The 23,152-nt window shown below is 38.2% G+C and overlaps 1 protein-coding gene across 1 annotated transcript in view; it reads right to left on the reverse strand.

The window, feature by feature from the left end:
• Nucleotides 1-23,152, reverse strand: part of LOC115419066 (metabotropic glutamate receptor 4-like) — a 371,136-nt gene that overhangs the window by 16,966 nt on the left and 331,018 nt on the right. The window contains exon 9 of the mRNA XM_030133682.1: nucleotides 17,773-18,708. Within this exon, the coding sequence (XP_029989542.1) occupies nucleotides 17,773-18,708 (936 nt within the window). The remainder of the gene's footprint in view (nucleotides 1-17,772; nucleotides 18,709-23,152) is intronic.

The following is a 23,152-nucleotide window of genomic DNA, read 5'->3' on the forward strand; positions in this document are numbered from 1 at the left end:
TTCTTATTTTCAGTTTTAAGACAATCAACCATTTTGTTCTGAAAACCCTTCTTTTACAGCCCTTTAATGATAATAATAGAATGGAAACCTGTTATTTAAGTATTATTATGACTAAATATGCACAACTAGACAGATTTTGGTCTACTCCCTGGCTGCAGAAAATTTGGTAACAATGTGGCAAACGGATGTTTACGTCGAACCGCATGTTTTCAATGGCGCGTTGTTCACCAAAATTCATGTAGTGTCCATACACCAATATACTTCCATCAATAATATGGCACATATGCCTTATAGATATATTGTTATAACTTGTTCACAAATGTTTATTTACTCCTGTACCAGGAAGACTTAGTTACAGATCTAACAGAGATGCGAGCATGTGCTAAACCAGATTTCTATTCCAATCTTGTAGAGTCCGTACACCAAGTAGTGTCCGTACCAAGGTTCTAATAGTTTTGGATTTTTCATTATAGTTTAGTTTTATTTAGTTTTGACTTTTTTTTCTTTAATTCAGTTAGTTTTAATTAGCTTTCAGAGCAGGTTTACTAGTTTTTATTTGTTTTCATTTTCTTCTAAATGCTTAGTTTTCGTTTAGTTTTAGTTTTGTTATATCTTTTCTCTTCTTCTCCGTCATATTCAAATAAATCCCAGACAGGACTCTGCTGCTTTCTCCCAACTTTAGTCTCCGTGTTTCCAGGTAGAGTGGGGACCAGAAGAAGACTCTAAATGACAAGTGACCACAAGTGACAAACCCTTAAATATCATATGGTGCCAGCAGATAAAATTGCTAGAGCGAAATAAATTTCTTTCATATCGATCCGATATTGACAAAGACGAAAACAAAGGGAATTTTATCCATAATTTTAATACGTCTTAGTTAGGTTTATAAGCATACAGTACAGTTTCAGTTAGTTGTCGTTATTTTCTTTTAATTATAGTTTTTATTTTTTTCAGTTAACAAAAATGTTTTTTTCAATTCTAGTTTTCGTCATTTCGTTAGTTTTCGTTAACGATAATAACCTTGGTCTGTACACCATATCAAAATATGTGGGTCTAATTTTATTGTTTCTGTCAATATATGGAATTTTTCAGCACACATGTTTTGGACATGACATCTATGCAACAAACAATGCATGATTATCCTGAGTGCTGAAACATTTGTATATCTTTGTAGGCAAATAAATTAATTATTAATTAAATATGCAGGCTATTAGGCTGTAGTGTCCGTACACCGAATATTTTCTGATTTGACAGGGGCAAGCCTGCGAAATTTTTAGTAGACACCATAATACAAAAATATTTTGGACTTCAAAAGAGAAATATCAGACAAATAAAATGGCCCGTCTGATCTTTTGATAGAGCATTATTATTTTTTTATCTATATGTGCACCCTTTCTGGTACCCTTGATTGTGATCAGGCCGAGAACTTTTCATCAGTGGATAATCCATATTTTTTCTATATGGGCAGTGGCCTGTACAGTGCAAGTGACATCTGCTGTGTATCATTCTAATTAGTGCATCCAATGACCCGTTAGTTGGCCGAGCTGCTGTTGAAATAGTTTGTACTGTGTCCAACAGAGGCTTCAAAACTATTTATGCAAGTGATGTGATAAAAATTAGTATTAAATCAGCGGCTCATCTTCTTTTACAGTGCATGAGCCTAATAAGCCACGGCCACCTTGTTTGTTTAATTTTCTGCTGTACTAGTTTTAATATCTCCATCACATCAACCTGAACATACATTTGATAACACCAGCCGATTGAATTCCATTCTGACTCACAAACAGAGGGCCAATATAACAAAAGAAACAACCTCATGAAAATTTTACACATGGTCGAACTATCATTGTGGCTCAGCTTCATTCTCCCTCTCAATTAGTGAGTCATCTTCAGGGAAGCATTAATATAGAAGGGCAGCTTGTGTAGGTTGAATACATCAGATTATATTGTGACAGCATGACTGGACACCGGAGACAAATTCAATCTTAAGTTATGTTGAATAGGTTACAAATGAATGACACTGCAGAAGGAAATGTATCCCATCATCATTGTTATGATGAGAGGTGTTGTATGGGCTTAACAGAAATAAAAAAAAGGTCAAATGTTGCATTTTAAAACACGTGTCGGACCTTTTAGCTCTCCTACCACCTCCGCAGAAACCATTTAACTCTCTGAAACTCTGTGTTTATGCTTTTTACTCATAACCATATTGTTACAACTCATGTCAGTGCACCATGTTGAGATCGAGTAGATTAACCCATAGAGACCCAAGCGGCTATCGGTGACACACACCACCTACAGATATGAACTGTTTCATTCCTGTTGATCCATTAATCCTAGCAATATATGTAAATAATTGATGTTAAATGTAGTTTGTCATCTTTTCATGGTCATCAGATATGACCCATTTGGACATTCAGAGGCTCCGTAGTTACCGTGGAAACACAGTCATCTTGTACAACATGGATTCACCAGTAAAACCCATGGCATTGGATCAATGACAGTGGATGGAGACACTTGTTTTTACATTCAGTTAGCAATATCTTTGCTGAAAAAGTAACTTGTTTTTCATTTTTCTCTTCTCTTCCTCCGCCAAGGAGATTATATTTTCATCAGGGTTTGTTTGTTTGTCTGTTAGTGAGATAACTCAAAACAGTTATGGACAGATTTGGATGAAATTTTCAGGAAATGTTGCTACTGGCACAAGGAACAAATGATTCAATTTTGGTGGTGACGGGGGGGGGGGGTGATCTGCCTTGGTGGAGGTCTGTGCGCTCCAAGTACTTTTCTAGTTAACTCTGAATTTACTCTGAGTTTTCATGAACATTTACATGATCTGTGAATTAAATATAGGAAAATCCATGATTTACACCTAAAAATGCAAAATACAGAGGATAATATTATAACATAATATGGACGGATTTTAAGGAAATTTTCAGGAAATGTTGATACTGACACAAGGAACAAATGATAAAATTTTTGTGGTGATGGTGGGGGGGCTGCTCTGCCTTGGCGGAGGTCTGCGCTCTCAGAGTGCTTTTCTAGTTTAAATAATATTATCCTCTGTATTTTGCATTTTTAGGTGTAAATCATGTATTTTCCTATATTTAATTCATAGATCATGTAAATGTTCATGAAAACTCAGAGTAGATTCAAAGCTAACTAGAAAAGTACTTGGAGAGCACAGACCTCCGCCAAGGCAGATCAACCCCCCCCCTTCAATCACCACCAAAATTTAATCATTTGTTCCTTGTGCCAGTATAAACATTTCCTGAAAATTTCATCTAAATCTGCCCATAACTTTTTGAGTTATCTTGCTAACAGACAGACAGACAGACAAACCCCGATGAAAATGGTAAAAATTGGTGATAAATCAGTTAAGAAAGGTAGAAATAGAGAAAAAATCATTTGGGAACTGCTGCAAAAGTGGCAGTGGGTCTTTATGGGATAAGTCAGGGATGTCAAACTGATTTTAGTTCAGGGGCCACACTCACCCCAATTTGATCTCAAATGGGCCGGACCAGAAAAAAATAACTCTGAAAAAAGTAAACTTACATTATGATATGGTTTACATCTACAAAGTTTCTTTAAAAATGTGAATAACATGAACAACTTCAATTGTCTTAAGGAAAACAAGTGCAATTTTAACAGTATTATGCTTCAGTTTATCAGTTTATCATTTACACATGTGCATTACAATCACAGAAAGATTTAGTAACGGGCAGAATATTGGTAAAATTGCATTTACTTTTCTTAAGACATTTCCATTTGTTCATATTCGTTCAGGTTATTCACATTTTTTTGTAAACGTATAGTTTGGTAATGTAAACGTTTTCATGCAATTTTACTTTTTTACACCAAAAAAAAAAAAAAAAAAACAGAGAAAATGTAGGGTTGTCATTATTTATAGGTTATTATGATAATATTTTACTGGTTCTGACCCACTTGAAATCTAATTGGACTGCATGTGTCTGTATGTGGACCCTGAATTAAAATTATTTTGACACCATTGATTGTTAATATCTTCAGTGTAATTTTTGCATTTCACAAATTCATCCTGTGGGCCGGATTGGACCCTTTGGCAGGCTGGATTTGGCCCCCAGGCCGCATGTTTTACACCTGTGGGCTAAGTGGATGATGACAAACTGATGATTTCTGTACAGATCAGCTATTTCAGGTACAGCTTGGATTTTACAGTAACTGCAGCACAAAAGCCTCAGCTTCTAAAAAGAAAATGATAACGCACAGTCAGTTTTTAGTGTTCGCTGTCTCTTTATTCTCTGCTCTCCATTCATTCCAACTGGATCAAAGCTGATGCCCATTCTAAATGCGGTTCTGTCTGAGGTTTCCTCCATTGAAAGGAGTTTTTCTTTCCCGCAGTCACCGAGTGTTTACTATTTAAAACTTGTTTGGATTGGACCAGTCATCGATTTATACACACGAGCTATAGTAGGCTTATTATACAATCACCCAACACATACTAGAAGGCAGAGTAGAGTGAGTGCCTCTCAAGGCCCAAAGCCCTGTATAATTTAATCAAACACACTCTATCTCCAGGGACCTTTTCACAGATTTACCCCAGAGTTTGAGGGGTTGATATGGCAAAAAAAAAATTAATTCTGATTTTTTTTTTCAGTTGCAGATTATTCACTTTTCAGTTCTTGATTTTCCTGCCTACATGAACTCTAGACAAAACATGATGCAAAGACAGTCTTATTTATGAAAAGTGTATGAAAATATGGGCAACACCAATAAACAACAAGAATCGTTTCACAAAACCGGACCTATCTACACACCAGTGGCGGCTGCTTGTCTTTCAGAGAGGGGAAGCTCATTGTCGGCTTACATCAAAAAAAAAAAACAAGTCAGGTTATTTAAACATAAATTCAGCCCTCTGTTCCTTTTTAAGAAAATGGTCTGTGACCTTATCATACCAAGTAAAAAAGAAAACGTTGAAATTATGTTCAATTGAAACAAGGAAGTACAATGAGTGTGTTTTATTTACAGTGCAAGAAATGAACAAGTAATTTCGTAGTGGTTTCTCTCTCGATTTCACAAGCAGAACGTGCGACGGTATTAAACTGAACTCTGTCAGGTGAAGGACTAGATCTCAAAATAGCTGTCAATCAAATGGGATTCAGCCTTTTGACTGATCCTCCAATCAGCATGTGGAAGCCCGGCGTCCACCCCAGCCGAGCTCCGCCCACAGCTCCATTCACCCCCAGAGATGCCGAGCGTCCGGGGGCGGGACAACATCATGGCATTTATCCAATTACCGTCCAGTTTTGAGGCAATGACAAAAACTGTTCCACTCAGTCCCATTGAAGTGCATGGATGCTGAGCGTCTACAGGCAAATGCACTGAACAGAGATCGAATGAGAAAACAGCGCAACGGGAATGTATGAGAAGTGAATAACATCGAGTCCGCTGATTTGTGATAAAGCTGATTCTAAACAAACTCATCTGTGAGATGAACATGTTCTAACACATTTGTAGTCAATGAAATGTCAACACAACCGAACATATTTAACCATTTAATTTTCGTAATTTTGGGGGAAGCCAAGCTTCCCTTGCAGTCTGTGAGAAATCGCCTCCGCTACACACTTTGTAAACCCTGTGCCAACGCTGTAGATAGATCTGGCACCCCACTATTGTTCTGGAACAGGGATAGAGTCTGCAAGTTATAATTTATGGGTGGGTGGGTGAGGGCAGGATGCTGCATTTCCAAAACAGTGTTGGGAAAGAAGTTGTTTTTACGGAACGTGCAAATCAGGAAGCATGTCGTGGTATGAAAGACTAAATCCCACAACAAAAGAAAACTACATGTAAAAAGACGTGTCTTTGTCAATCTTTCCATATTCAAAATGCAGTTGCAGTTCAGTCAGATATTGTTGTTCTTTCACAGAACAAAGGAGAACTTCAAAGTGATAACACACAGATAAAAAAGGGAGGGAGAATGACATTCCTGACACGATACAATGTTTGTATTCACTCTTATTCTGGCTGAGTACTTTTAGAGAGCCGGACTACAACAACAACAACACAAAGCAGCACTCGGACAGGTAACAACATGTACTTTTAGTCAAAAAATTAAAATAATTTCAAATAAAATAAAGCACCAGTGATAGGCTGAACATATGCACAATGGATATATTATAAGTACATTGTATTTTGAGGTTTTTTTTCTTCTTTTTTTTTTTGAGCAAGAATCAGAATCAGAAGACTTGTCAGTTTTCCAATAAACCTACAAGTGTCCTCCACAAAAGTTCGTCTTCTCAGATTTATTGAACAAAATACAAAATATAAAAAATGAAATACATACAGGAATTCACTGCCTATGTTTTCTGTCCAAAACACAGTTTAAATATGTACGAATTCATTCACTCGGTCCGAGTAAACACCCCCAAGCTCACCGGACCGTCTTAAAGCTACAGGCTCTTATTTTCATCCTTAGCAACTTGTCAGTACATTGACATGAAATAACCAAAATACCATGACCGTGCAAATAATAATGCAAATATTAAATTACAATCATGTAAGACCTTTTTAAATACAGTTAAATTATACAATTACTAATCACTAATTAATAACAGAACTGAAATTGCCATCAATTACACAAACTATGCATACGGCACCTATAACTCTATTAATCCCCAGAGGGAAATTATGTGGTCATAGCAGCTAACAACAGGGATTAAAAACAGCACGTGAAAAATAAATACAATAAATTAAAGTGCAAAGTAATGTACACTATTATTTACAGGTAAGGCAGCTGTTGACTTAAGTAGTGTTACAAGTAATCCTCCAGAAGAAGCACTCATTTTGATTTTGTGATATAAGGATTTTTCCTGATTTTTAGAAAGCAAAAACTTGATTCATTACATTAATTCTTATACTATGCCCTGGATCCATCCTTGGCCCGTCCCTCACAATTCACTAAGTCAAATGAAAATCATTGCCGTAAGTTTGTGTTATCAAGCTGAGAGAAAAAAATACATTCTTTGTACAAGTAACAAAACATGGAAATCCTGTATATATGTAAATATTATTGTGTACAGACAACCAAAACAGCTGCTTTACAGTGATATTTTTTGTCATCTTTATGAGCAAATAAAAACGACTTGTCAACACGTGCATATGTAACTTTAGAATCAACTACTTAAGTCTAATTCACATAGATTTTATACCTTAACCTGAATATTTTACATTATATTAGAGCTACGACATATGGCCAACAACTTTAATGCTTTTTTTTTTTTTTTTTTTCCCATCTTTTTGTTTTTTTTTCAATGTTATGTATGATTTACAATTTTAATCAATTAATTTCTGGCTACATGAACCAAACACAAAACATTACTCAAGACTACACTATATCAAATCTAGATGCTGTACATGATTGAATAAACATTCACAATGAATATATTACAAGAAACAATGTGCATTTTTGTCGGGAAAAAAGGTCTCCAGTAGAATAATCCCCAGTTTCACAATTTGGGTGATAATTTTTAGGCATTTTCTGAAACCAAAACTTCATTTAATCAAATTATTTTAATATATTGATCAGCACTTTGTTGTATTTTACAGTTCCTTCAGTGTATTCCCTTCTCTGATCTACCTCTGTAGGTTCCTGCTGGTTTTCTCATCAACACAGAATAACATTCAACATCCCAGATGTGGCCTCTGCATAAATATCTGGTTTGTTTTTATTATTTGTGACTCTTCACAGTGCTTTGCCTCAAGACTGGCTGTGTTTCATGTCAGTGAATCCTCATACCATGTGGGATGTGCTGGCTGGAGTGAAGAATGGCGAACGGGGGGGCTATATGATAGAGGGACAGCTGCAGTGGTCCCCTCCCAGCTGTAGGGTGTGTTAACCAGTGAACTACTCTCGGCTTGGTCAGAGCCGCCTTAGGGACTGACTGTTGAAACCAAGCTGTTACTCACATAAACAGAAAAAAAAAATGTTCTTTTCCTTTTCACCCAAGAATAGCCATTTCCAAAGTCACAAAGCCAGACACTGAGTAAAAGAATGAAAAATGGAGCTGAATTAATATAATGTGAAACATGGCTGAGTGAGCTGAAATCAATATAATAATATATCAAGTAGTACAGCAGTGTGAATATATGCAAAATGGTTGGTTTTTAAATTCTGATAGATTTCAGTTCTGGCCGGTGTGGAGGTGCTTGCAGTTAAATGCTGCAGAGTTCTGTTTGAAAATGACAATTTTATTGATTACTGGACACTGAAAACACACTTATATCAGCTACTGTGTCAGAAATACAATAAGACATGAGTGACTGGTATTGCTGTTGAAACATGGGACAGTCACACCTAAATGATGCTGGGCTATTATTTCATAGACGTTTTGTGGCATACTGATATGTTTTTAAACAAAACACAGAATGAGACAGCAGGCTTGTTATCATTGTAGTCACCTTATACAACTTAAAGGGCATAAACTGGGGTGCCAATAAGGGGGTGTAAATATGACAAATTCATGGGGCCCAGTATTTGTGGGGGGTCCATAGAGCAGCGGAAGGAGCCCAGTGGAATTAGAAGTTGTGAAAATTTGGTGTAAGATCCGCTGTACAAGTTGGGAGGCAAACGTCAAAAGCATATTAAGTTTCATTTTCATTTTGACAGTATTGTAAGTTAGGTTCTTTATGGAGCACACCCCCACGTACATACCCCCCACACACCGGTCTGACAGACTGAGAAGATAGTCAGTTTTTGTAGGGTCCACAGCGATTATGCTTCCATGCAGCACAAAATTGGTAGCAGCGCCCTTGGGTATAAATATAATAATATCATAATATAATATAAAATATTTTTATTAGACTCTGAAGAATCATTATAACTGGGCCCAGCAACATTAACCCTTTCATGCATGAATTATGAGAACCTTAATCAACATTTATTTCCTGAGTGTTTTTATTCCTCTTTAGGCATGAAAAAAACAATGCGACTATAAATTTTCTTATGAACCTATTTTTCATGGCGTTCCAAAAATGTCCGCTTGACACCATACGTTTAATTTTGGAAGCAAAAAACATGGATTTACTGATATATTGCGTGAAAACTATGAAATAAAAACACTTTTAATGCTGCTAACCTGCTGTTTTCTCACATTTTAACAAACTCAAATACAAGTCACTACTCACTTCATGGAAATAATATGCATAAAAACCCCAACTTTTAAAAAAAAAAAAAAAGTTAATTGCAGTTTAGTAACAATAACAAGCAATTGATTTTATTTTATTTTTTTAGTTTAGTTTATTTCGAATATGCAGCAAGACAAAGTAATCTTACTTAGTCTTTCGAAATTAAACAGAAAGTAAGAGGTCATGGAAGACAACAAAAAAACAAAAACAAAACTTATACATATACATGACCTCATTTGCACATTCGAAAAGGAGTGGGAGAAAGTATAATTTATTTAAACCCCCCCCCTTCAACACTCAAACATGTTACTGCAGATCCGGTTTATCTAGAACAGCAAAGTTACAGTAATGGTATGAATGGTATGGGATGATGCAGAAGTGTCCAGTGTGTTGGCTGATATGGAACTAAAACAACAAAATCCATGAATATACAAGAGAAGAGCTTTGAACAGCTGTCCACTGTAGTGACCACTATGCATGAAAGGGTTAGTTAATTAATTAATTAATTAGGGATTGTGCATATTGATGAACATCTACAACAACTGCAGCTGTAAATATGCCAGATTGTTGCAACAGTGCTAATTTCCACCTATAGTCCCTAGGCAGGTGACAAGAAAGACAATGCTAAATCAAAACAAAAATAATATATATAGACACAAACTACCTGTTGTATCTGAAGTAAAAATATTTCAATTATTAAGTATAGTACTTGTCCTCTATCCTGTAGTTTATTTCAGCTTTTATTAATTTAGTTCATTTCTATCTGAATATGTTCACTATGTTCTTCTCATTGGAGGACTGACAAACCGGCCCTGGCCAATCTGAATTGTTTTATTTTTCTTGTCCTTATGTGATTGGATAAATTTTCACTGGGTTGCCGAGTTGCCTCGAGTGAAATACAGACACTTTCAAGACTCCACAATGAATGTAAAGCAGAGGATTAACCTGCTCCAGATGTCACAGGTAGTAAAATCTTGCCCTGTTTAGCCCATTATGCACATTTATCCCCCACCTCTGTTTTACACAAGGACTTCAGGTCAATTTGGCTACATAGGTAACATAGGACCCAACAACAGCACCTGACTGGTAATTAATCTAGTGGATAAATTGTGGGCTTGCTGTGTGAGGTACACAAGACACAAAACTAATATTTTCTTCTTTGTAGCTTCATATTCATACCAGAATACAGATGAGATGTACTTGTTTCGCACATTAATATCAAGGGTTTATGAGAAGCATTATCACTAGGGATGCACCGATACCACTTTATTCCAGACCGAGTACAAGTACAAGTACTTACATTTGAGTACTTGCCAATACCGAGTACCGATATGAGTACTTAATACTCCCGTTCGAGTTCTTAGTTCCTTTTGTAAATGTGCTTTATTGTCATTGTCATTAGTCTGACTGGAACAAAGTACTGCTACTGACATTTATTGTGTTGGAATGAGTGTTTCTCAATTAATCCACCAGGGGGCGCCACTCTAAATTAACCATACTGGACAAATACCACGAAGAAGAGTAAAGTTTTTTGAGACGAAGAAAGTCAGTAATAATAAACATGGAGACGACAAAGGCAACACTAATGTGATACTAATGTTGCAGTGTTTTCGCTGGTAAGGTTTAAAAGCTTAGTTTCAGTAGGTAGAGAAAAGATAAATGAGCGATAAGTTTCGTTTTCACTTCCGCTGGTGGTGGTCCGCACCGCTCCGTACCCCCATAGTATTATACGTAGGATGGAAATTGGCCGAGCCCTGGGAAGTTGTCATTAATCTATCAGTAGTTTTTCTGTAACTCACACAATGGCTCTTTGAACAGATCCTCTACCTCCATGGTTCCCACTGGTAGCACCTGGAAAACGGATGGAACGTACACAGAGGACGGACAGAACGCTGCGTCCATATCCGTCTGTGTCTTTGACGTTACTTGCAATCAGCGTTACTTTTGTCACTGTCATGTATTTTGAAAAATCTCCACACTCTTCACACTCCCCACACATTCATCCGCCTCATACCTGCTGCACTTAACTGTGAATGTCACGCAGCTGTAAGTGGTATCGCTGCAGTTGTATTGGATTACTTTATGAGTACGAGTACATGTACACACACTGAATATCGAAGCCGATGCCCGATACTTGTATTGGAATTGGTGCATCCATAATTATCACCTGACTTAAACAATAAAAGTTTGACCCTGCACACAAATTCATAACTGCCTCCCTTGTGCCTGCCCCCCCCCCTTTAATACCAGCCACCACACACCATCTTCTTTGGTTCATATAACCTTCCACTCAAACATACCACAGCATAAGGAGAGTGATGCGCAGTATATTTCCAGCCACTTTCCTCTTCCAATAGCTGCAACATGTTTACATCCAGACTACGTCATTTTGTCAAGATGTAAATGCAACATACATGTGTACCAGGTGAGTATTTGTCACATATTTAACCTACAACATGCCTGAAAACGGTTAAACCTCCTTTACACAGGGGTGGCGATCATTGAGAAATCGTTGAGCGATGAAAAAAATGGCCAGATCTTTCAATAATCTCTCAATTATCTTCCAGTGATCTCCACGGTCGCCACAGTCTCCTCAAAGTTTTGACTTGGTCCAAAACAATCTCTCAACGATGGCCAAGGGAAGCGATCTCTCAACGACTGCTCAAGGAGCCCTCAATGATCTCATCGATCTCCCAATGATCTCTTGGCAATCTTTCAATGAACGCCAAATTTTGCCACCCCAAAGGTAGAGATGGTTGAGAGATCAATGAGGGAATGTGTACGACAATCTCGATGCCCCCCCCCCGCCTGATCCGACTGACCAGACAGGTTAAAGTAGGGGGCCAAAGACACAATGAGCGTACAAGGACCTCCCAAACATTTACACAGAAACGGCTTTTTCGAGGCTTAGGAGATCGTTGACAGATCAGGACAATTTTTGATCGCTCAATGGTCACCCAACAATCTCCGTGCTGTGTAAAGGGGCCCTTAGTATTGATCAGTTAAATCAATATAAGTTTCTGTGGTATACTTAAGCAGATATCCAAGGCTCTACTGGGACAAAACAAACTCCTTTTCTACTGTGCTGCACCATGGATTCGCTTATCAACACAGTCCTGTTTTCTGTGTCAGAACCACTTCAGCGTCCAGGCCGTTTATTTATTTATTTATTTATTTATTCTTGACTATTGCACCTGACTGTGCACAAATGAAGCTCATAAAAACATGCCGCTCTATAACCCTGCATACCTATCATCATGTTGCCATCGACAGAGCCTGCCTGACGGAAAATATCACAGAGGAAGCAACGTGTGAGAGCTTTAATGACTAAATTGGATGCACAGGTATAGCAGTGTGTATACAGCATGATTAAAAAAAGAAACATCCCATGTCACCGCATGCAGAGTGCACAACAACTGAGCAATGGCATCTGTGATAACTGTTAAGATCAATATGAGGGTTAATAAATGTAAACAGATTCTATTTTCAATCAAGACTCTAGAGAGATTGTGCTCCAGGATGTAAACGATCATATTCATTGAAACTGTATAATTCCCCTTTCTCAGCGGGCTAAGGAAACATTCAGCAGAGCGGCTTGCTGCATGTGAATTGCACTATAATTGCAAACTAATTAAGCTAATAAACAAACAGAAGCCTTAGGGGACACAATAATGTAGCCTCATGGGAGACTGTCATTTATAAAGATCACACTCTTTTGGCCTTGATTAGCTTTACTGCCTGTTCAACCATTATTGGAGTACCCAGAGGTCAACAACCGAGACCTAGACCGCTGCAGTGCTGTAGGCCTAATGAACGCAGCAACTGCTCTCTGAAGTCCAAGATGTTGCCTAGCTCCCTTTGCAATGTAGCATCAATCTTCATTATGTATTATTGAGCCTGCGGGACACTACTGTGAATAATGCTGTTTGTCTTAGAACTGAAAGGAGAGAGACAAAGAGAGAAATGGAAAGGACTTGGGGGTGGTAACAGGTAATAGGTATAAACACAGAGCAGACACCATCACAAGCACACTCCTGTCTGACATCTGGTCTCGTTGAACTCCCACTTTGTCTGACTAGCGCAGTAACAACAGTTTTTTTTTGTTGTTGTTGAGTTGACAGCATCAATAGTGTGATGGAGACTTCATAGAGAAATAAACAACACCGTTCAATTCATCAGCCCATTCAAGCATTATAATGGCAGGACTTCTTTGTGTGGGCTGATTGAATTTGAACCCAGTCTATTGTGCTGAAGTCTCATTGCCATGCATGCTATTGTCCAGGATCCCTCCTCCTGCTTCTGTCTTTGAGACAGCCCCTGATTTAGACTGTTTCTTCAGGTAAGCAGGTGTCACATCTATTCCTGAAGCTAGCATAAAGCTGGGTGATCATGCTCTATAGATAGACCAGATGTCCCTGTTTGAATGATAGAGAGAGCCTCCCATGGCATTTGTTACATTTATCCTGGCACCAGATGACAAATAAATGACTGTGCCTGTACTGCTGAGGCAGAGGCCCGCTGTAAACTGGTGATGAGCGCATAGGCGGCTAGATAAGGTAAATCAAGACCCGGGGAAGTGGAGCATTTAATTGCTCTGAAAGACGTGTCAGCGTGGGCTATGAGGCTTTATGAGGCCTTGTCATTTACAGTACGATGATTATGAGGTGTGTTTGCTTTGACATGTTAATTCCTTAAATAAGAACATTGTTTATGTAACAGCTCACAGAATAAGTCAGGTTTTTTTTTTACATGAGGTCTAACACTGTAAAACAACCCACTTAAGTAGTGAAGGCAGTCTACTGCTGCTTAGTGTCTGCACCCAAACTGGGTCACAGGTTGGGCTCAGATGTTGTGTGCTGTGCTCTAGGACCTGACAACATGATCAGTCATGATTTGTCATCCTCTCTCTCTGGATAGAGTTATCAGATTTACAAACCAGTTCAGAAAAGTTGGAACATGTAGTACTTTGGAAACCACTTACAATTAAAACAGTCAGTTGTTGTGTCTATATAAATGCCCCTTAATCCCAGATGGACCAAGAAAGTGTGTTGAATCAGGTGAGACCACATTCTTGCTTGCACATGTTTTTTTTTTCATCTTCTGAGCTGTTTAGTCCTCCAGAGGGTTGCAGGGGTGCTGGAGCCTATCCCTGCTCCCTATGGGCAAAGGCGGGGTACACTCTGGATGTGTCGCCAGTTCGTTGCAATCACAGGGTTGACATGTAGAAACGAACAACCAATCACTCACATTCACACCTATGAGCAATTTAGATTAACCAATTAACCATCATATAACAAAAACGAAAAAGACCATCAAGATCAGCTTAAGATGCAAAAGCAGCATCTGTGATGGTCTGGGGCTGCATCAGTGCCCACATGGCAGACATGTGATGGTACCATAGGTGTGACTGCATAGACTGAATTTTACAGAGGCATATACTGTCATTACATTGACATCCTGGGAAGTCTGTGGTTCTTTCAGCAGGACAATACCAGGCCTTAAGTATGTTCTATTAAATACATATTATTTTATGTATTATTAAATATTTGCCACAGTGGGGAAAGTTGCAGTGCAACAGCAGCATAGGGATGGTAATATTAAAAATAAGGATTAAAGTTAGAAATATAGAGTATATATAATATTTAAAGGGGAAAAAAAAAGTAGCACACACTCAGTAGGTGTGTAGATGTGTGTGTTCTACTGGACGCAGTGCTGGTAAAGTCTGACCACAGCAGGACAGAAGATCCTGTGGTACCACTCGTTCACACACTTATGGTGATGCAGTCTGTCACTGAAGGAGCTTCCCAGTGACTTCAGAACGTCATGCACGGGGTGAGGCACATTGTTCAACAGGGAGGATAGTTCAGCTATCATCCTTCTATCTCCCACTACCTGCACTGTGTCAAGGGGCTACCCAGGACAGAACTGGTCTTCCTGATCTGTCTGTCAAGTCTCCTCCTGTCTGCAATTTTAAACCTCTGGTCCAATTCTTTAACATTTTTCATCTGGCAATGCTGACCCTAAATCTTGTGAATGACATTGAGATAAAAATACAATAAACACTTTCTAGATATTGGCTTCACCAAAGGATTTAAAAATTCAGTGGAGAGTCCTTGTGTGTTTTATGTGGAGAGGTGTTCAGTAATGAAAGCATGAAAAGTCTCAAAGAAGGAAGTTTTCTTGTGCAAAGATGACATTTTACAGGAACTGTTTTTTACTATCTTTTTCTTTTTTTTAAACATATGTCGGTTCGCATTAGAATAGACTGTCTGGTAGTTGTTGACTACATATACTACATTACAACTAATATTAGACTATGTGACTCAATGGCTTGTTTCCACTGTGTACTAGGCTGCTCAGTGCATTTAGTCAACATTAACTGTGGAATAGTCTGTACAAAATTCAGATGTTATGGCAATTTATAATGCATTTCATGTAACTTTGGGCCCCAGGGAGAATTGTTGAACTGAAATCGTTTGGAAAGTCCTGGTCTGCAGCAACAAAAAAACAAAACAAAACAGAAGCACAGTCTAACTAGACCAAGCCATAAGAATGTGAGCTAAATTAAGAGTTTGTTATATATTATATATGATTATTCTCAATTAAATGAGGAATGAAAAATGTAGGACACTTCCCTGAAGCAAAATTTCCATTTTGTGTTCCATTTTATGTCTTACCTTAACATAGCTCAGGGTAATGATAAAACTTTTCTAAATGATGAAAGAGGAACTATCTTTCAGCTGTTGTGTGTTTAGTGTTCTACAGAAGAAAGTAACAACACTTGTGCAAAAGAGCCTTATGAGAGAGTAGTTACTTAGGGTTTGTAAATTGCATTCATCTTAGGTATGGAGAGGGGAACTAAAGTAGGACTTTGCTCTTCTGTTTTACTATTCAGAGCCATGCTAGATAATGGATTACCTCATCCTCCAAAAAAGCTGTTCAATCGCTGCTTGATTGTATAATTCTCTTTCATCTTCAGAGAGAGGAGATAGAGTGATTAAACAAAGAACCCGCTGATATCCTTGGCTGATGTTGACATGTGACTTAAGACATGCAACACTCTCATTTAAAAATAATGTAGATTTTACACTTGAACTGTTTTTTTTTCTCCTCATCAAGATCAGAAGTGTGTAGTGGTACTGGTTGACATTTCAGTAAGTGTTACATAAAACAAGCGGTAACCACTGTTTATGGTGTAACAGTTACTTTAAATGTCAATGTGTATCTGTATGTATATGTACACACACGTGTGTAAACTCATAATGACATATTCGTAGCAGTTTCAGTTTTCCTCATTGTGCTGTTGGTGGCATAGTGCATTATTAATGTAGGTCAATTGGCTGCACAGTCATATGCAGAAAATCTGCAACACTGTAGACTATAGAAATTATTTTTGGATGCTGAGCGCGACACAATGCACACAGTCGGTCTCTCAAGAATGTGTTCCACAAAGGTAACTATCACAGCCAGTTTTCCAGGCCAGCATTTTGATGAATTGTTTAGTTTAATCCCAAAGGGAAGGAGGTAAGGATTAATTTGTTGCATCTGTCAGACTCACACTGGCACTGCTTGATAATGTCCATGCCAGCATGAGGCTTTTCCCTCACCGCTGTCCTCTCTTGTAGCCACTGAGCTCCTTTTGTTACACAGCCAAAGACCTCTTTCAACTGGATCTACACATTTCCACTTTGTCATTGTTGTACCTTTTGGCCTTGTACCCATACTGTCTCTTCTGAATCTGTGTTTCAAGCCCAGCCATTTCCATTGTCCCTGTTGGAACAGCCCTTGACCTGTAGCCTCCCAGTGCTCCCACTGGATGTGATCCAGGTCTATGGTTCATGAGGTCGGGCACATTGATTTGACATGGGAATATGACTGTGAGCTTTGTGTTTGTGTAAACAGTTCATTGGACTGTAATACTTTGTGGCATACAGCCGTCATATACATGTGAGTCACAGACTTGGATGCTGCCTGCAGTTATTACAGAATGCACTCATAAAAGTCAGTGTGCAAAGTTGTTGGAGCATCAGTGAGTTTGAATTATTTCAATACAATATTTTTGTGGGTAAAAACCTGCATTAACTTGATTTTCAGAACCAAAAAAATCAAACAAAAAAAAATGTAAGTGTAAAAGCGGACCTAAATATTTGAATCTCCTCTTGAGAAATGCCTCTACAGGGTGTTGAACTGCATTGTTAAAGTCTGACTAATGAAGAAAAGAAGTAAGCAAGTAGAATTAATATCACAATATGCATCAATCCTGTATTCAAAATTGATTATCATATGTGATGAAATTGTCTCAAATTTTCAAATGGTGAAAAATTCTTTATATATAATGGCTTCTAGTGAATGTTTCTATGTAAAATGCGTATCTATAAATGATTAATCACTATTGTATCTGATGGATAAATAATTGCCAAAGCAGATATACTTGAAACAGCTAAGTGAAAACATACATACAGTATTTAACTGAATAGTTTCTTTTTCTCCTCTGCATCGCTAATGTTTTGCTTTTAGAGTCATGCTGTGAGGATTTTCTAGAAACATTGCCATGAGTTACGTGCAAAATGGCAGACAAAATGAATTTTAAAGCAACAACTGTAGGCTTACCTTTTCTGTGGACTGTGAAGTGCCAAAGAAGATCGGGATGAATGCTAACCAAATAATGCAGGTGGTGTACATAGTAAAGCCAATGGGCTTGGCCTCGTTGAAGGTCTCCGGAACCCCTCTGGTTTTAATAGCGTAGACAGTGCAGGTGACCATGAGCAGCATGCTGTATCCCAGCAGGCAAATGAGAGACAGATCAGAGATATCACACTTGAGCAGACCTCGAGCCAGCACAGGGTTAGATGTCCTCTGGTCCTCATAATCTATGATGGCCTTGGAGGGATCAACGACAAACCAGATGCACACGCCCAGCAGCTGCACCGAAGCCAGCGTGAATGTGATAACTAACTGAGATGCTGGAGAAATGAACCTGGGTGCACTCACAGACATGGTGCCCTGATCAAAGATGCGGTAAATACGGTTGGTTTTGGTGAGCAGGGCAGCGTAGCTAATGCTCATGCCCAGACCTAAGAAGATCCTCCTCAGGGAACAGATTCCTACGTCGGGGGTAGAAATCATCAGAAATGTTGTGGCGTAGCAGAGGAAGATGCCAGTTAGAAGCACATAGCTCAGCTCTCGCCCCGATGCTTTCACAATTGGAGTGTCATTGTACCGTATGAATGTAACCACCACAAACAAAGTGGCCATGATGCCAACAACGGCAATGAGCACAGGGATGACTGCCCATGGAGAGCTCCACTCCAGTTTAACAATGGGGATTGGAACGCAGCCGGTGTGATTCTCATTGGGCCGCAAATCAAAGCGGCACATCTTGCATGTGTAGGTGTCTGCCTGGTACTGGTAGCCGTCGCACCGCTCACAGAGCCAACAGCAGGAGATGCCCTTTACGATCTTCTTTCGCTCTCCGGGTTGACAGGGCTGACTGCAGATTGACGAAGGGATCTGTCGGACACCGCCGGGCCACTGCATCGAACGAACCTGAGAGACAAAGACAGCGGTCAAGGTTATTATCGTTAACGAAAATGAACAAAATGACGAAAACTAGAATTGAAAACACATTTTCGTTAACTGAAATGAATAAAAACTACAATTAAAAGAAAAAACGATCACTAACTGAAACTGCATTGTGTGCTTACAAAACTAACTAAAACATATAAAAATGATGGATAAAATTCCCTTCGTTTTTGTCTTTGGCAATGTCGGATTGAAATGAAAGCGATTTATTTTGCTCTAGTAATTTTAGCTAGCAGCACCGTACGACACATCACGATCCATCACTTCTCGTCACTTGTCATTTATAGTTGTCTTCTCGTCCTCACTCTACCTAGAAACATGGAGACTAAAGTTGGGAGAAAGCAGAGTCCTGGATGGGATTTATGGGAATATGACGGCGAAGAAGATAAAAGATTTGACAAAACTAATACTAAAACTAAGCATTTAAAAAAAAAAAGAAAACTAATAAAAACTAGCAAACCTGCTCTAAAAACAAATTAAAACTAACTGAATTAGAGAAAAAAAAAGTCAAAACTAAAACTATAATGACAAATCCATAAACTATTATAACCTTGGGACAGGTACTTTTAAAATGTATTTCACTACATATTACTGAATATATGCCCCAAAATGTAAAGTGGAATGTATCCTATTGGATTCTTTGGATTGTAACTGTGAGAATCCGATACCCATCCTCCCACTCATACAACTATATCCTTTAGTATTCCAGAAAAAAAGACTAATTATGTCCCATAGATATTACTCAAATTGCAGTGTGACAAAATTACCCGGATGTCCTGCTGCATCCGATTACATTTTGCAGTCTGAAATGTGAATCCAGGAGTCACTGTCTGTAGCTATAGACACGTGAGCTCTAACTATATGAAAACCCCAAAATAGTGTGAAGACCTGTTTTTTCCTTGACCTTTCCACAGTTTGAAGTTTAGAGAGAAAACAAGTAAACAAAGATGAAAATAAACCTCTACTACTCTATTATGAATTTATGTTCAGCAAAAGCAAACCTTTGCCTTCACTGGTTTTATTAGCTTGTGAGGTGCAGTTTGTTGGAGTTAGTAGATCTTTTTGCAACTTCTGTTTAAATAATGCAAACTATAATGCCTACAGAACATAGACTGGACATAATCAGTGTATAGGGGAACTATGACATGGTTTCTAAACTGTTGTTTTGGAGCCTGTAGTTTGCAATTTGGTCCCAGAAGTGACCATATTTGGACAAAAGGAGTAAAACTACAGGAAGCCCATGGGTCAGAGGTGAGCAAATGATAAATAATAGCTAACTAATTTTAGTTCAGGGGCCACATCCAACTCAATATAATCTCAACTGGGCTGGACCAGTAAAATAAACAACGAAAAAAGTAAAATTACATTATGAAAATATTTACAGCTACATAATTACCTTGAACGTCTGAATAACACAAACAACCTGAAATGTCTAAAGAAAAATAAGTGCAGTTTTAACAATATTATGCCTTCGTATATCATTTACACATGTATATTACAATTTACATATCAAAGTGAATCTACAAAGACACAAAACATATAAAAAATAACACAACATTGTTAAAATTGCACTTATTTCTCTTAAGACATTGTAAGGTGTTCATATTTGTTTGGGTTATTCACTTTTTTTTGTGAAAGGTTAGTTTGTAAATGCCACGATTTGTATGTAAATTTCCTTTTGTTGCACTAAAACAAACAGAAACATTTGGGATTGTCATTATTTATAGGTTGTTATGATAGTATTTCACGAGTCCTACCCACTTGAGATCGAATTGGGCTAAATGTGGAACCTGAACTAAAATGACTGTTAGTACATTTAGTGTAATTGTGTCACAAATTTTGTCCATGGACCAGATTGGACTTTTGGCCCACAGGCCTTACGTTTGACACCTGTGCAGTAAAACAATACATTTCATTCAGGATTTGCCAAATAAAGTCATTTAACAGTGTTGTTAATGGAATCTAATAACCACAACTACAATGGAGATATACTTTACTAATTTAACCAGAAATCCTGAAAGTGGACTCGGCAGGTGAGTAAGCTGTCGATTAATAAATAAAAGCCTGACACAGTAGGTATTAAAGCCTTCGATTTGCCCTGAGATCTTATTAATAGAAGAACACTCTACAGATGGACTTCCAGATCAGCTTTTAGTGGGTCAAAACAAAATGGAAGGGACTGGAATGAGTCCTGGAAAAAAAGATTTTTGAGTTAAGGTAGAAGTTCAGTGTAAGTCTATGAGACTCAGGGATGTTTTGGGCTGAATCCCAATTCGCCCCTTGGCCCCTCCCCCTTACCCCTACCCCTTGGTTTTGTGTGTAAAGGGTAGTGTTCTCCCGATTGTCAATTAGATGGAGGGGAAGGGCTAAGGCGGAGATTTTCCAGGACCACATTATGAATGGAGGGGTAGGAGAAATTTCCCATAATTCTGTTTGAATCATTGGCAAGATGGAAGTAAACACAGCCAAAAAGTGCAGCAGTGTGATGAAAGAAACACACAAATCTATGTGTTTTCTTCGTAAACAACTTAATCATTTGATGCCGTTTCAATGTGTTATAGATCACATTTGTGAGGTTTATAGTTGATAGCTGCAAAAAGATGACCAAAACCCATGCAACAGAGATGATTCCGGCTACTGATGGCATGGTGGATACTTTCGGAAACAAATTTTTCACATATGTTAATAGCGGCATCGATGAGTACTGATGATGAAGGGTCAAAACACAGTAATGTCCCGTCAGAGAGCGAACTTTAATTGATTGCCATTCCAACATTTAAGTCAATATAAAGTAGCTCCTTGTTTTGGATAATCCCTTATGGTCCAACTGAAGCAAAAATGAATTTGAAAGTAAAAATGTGGGTCATTTAACAACACTAAACTGTCAGATTGTCTCTAAAATGTCCCGTCAGAGAGATTTCAAATACTGTGTTTTGACCCTGTAACACAGTGGTTCCCAACCTTTTTTGGCTTGTGACCCCATTTTAACATCACAAATTTCTAGTGACCCCAGACATTCAAAATGGAGCCTTTTTTTTTTTTTTTTTTGCTAAAATTATTATTATTATTATTTTTTATCATGTAATAGTGTGCTATACTACATTGCAAATAAACATTAATTTTATAAAAAATGTATGCTATATAATGTATATTGCTCTTTGATCAGGCTGCATTTGTAAATAAGAATCTGTTCTTAATTGCTTGCCTGGGCAAATAAAGGTTAAATAAATAAATAAATAAATAAATAAATAAATAAATAAATAAATAAAATTATGGATGGAGGCAGAAAAGCCAGGTGTAGATTACTGCACAAAGTGAGAATTTTATTTTCCTTGGTCAGGATATGTACAGTCAGTCCAGCTTGTATTTACAAGGCTGACAATTAATACTGAACAAACAATAACTCAAAGTATGAATTATGAAAGAGCTGCAGCATCTGAAACCGACCACAATGAACATTTGACAGATAAACAGTACCACAGTGCTTCAGTTTCAGCTTCAGAGTTTGTCATGTCATTTATGTATTGTGATTATCTGTCTCAACTCACCATATATTTTTTATTAGTAAGTTTTTTATTTTTATTTTTGTCCATTACTAGAAATTTCAGGCCACCCCATTTGAATTCCAGGCGACCCCACGTGGGGTCCCGACCCCAAGGTTGAAAAACACTGCTGTAACAGGTCGCGAATGGTTGTCCCATTTCATAGGGGAATGTTTCATCCCCTACCCCTACCCCTTGTAGCTCCGTTTCAAGGGGTAGGGGTAAGAGATGAATTGGGATTGAGCCTTGGAGTCCCCCCCATCCCCCCCTACTGACCATCAGTGGTATTACAACTTAAACATACTTCAGTATTGGCTTCATTTTGGAGACGAGGTCCTTGTCACTGTGCAAACATACATGAATGGACGTAGAGTGAAAGATGACACAAACACCAACATGAGTATGTAGTGAACTAAGCTTCCTGTATCCTGTGGGAGGGGGCCATGTAGAGGCGGTGATGCTTATTGATCCCTGAAGATACCCTACACCCGTAAAGCTCAAGGACAGTCTAAACGGTGGTTACTTTTTGTGTCGTGTTTGTGTTTGAACCTGGACTGAAGCACAAATCTGTGTGCTCCCATGCTATTTGATGCTATATATTTTGTTTAGTTGGGTGGGGGGTAGTTAAGGGTAAGCTCAGGGTCAGGTGAAGTATTCCTGCAAGATACTGAAGAATTTTCCAGAGAGAGGTCATATTATGTGAAGGGCAAGACACACGGAATAAATGCCAACCCTTTGTTTGCTCTGCAGGGGATTCACACCGTGTTTCTCATTTTTTGCTTCGGTAAATAGCTGTTTATGTTCAAGAATCAATACTTCGCTGTCAAAGATCAAAGCGAAAAATAAACACATTTTCAGGGTACCAC

Source organism: Sphaeramia orbicularis, chromosome 5, assembly GCF_902148855.1.
Source record: "Sphaeramia orbicularis chromosome 5, fSphaOr1.1, whole genome shotgun sequence".
Taxonomy (NCBI): domain Eukaryota; kingdom Metazoa; phylum Chordata; class Actinopteri; order Kurtiformes; family Apogonidae; genus Sphaeramia; species Sphaeramia orbicularis.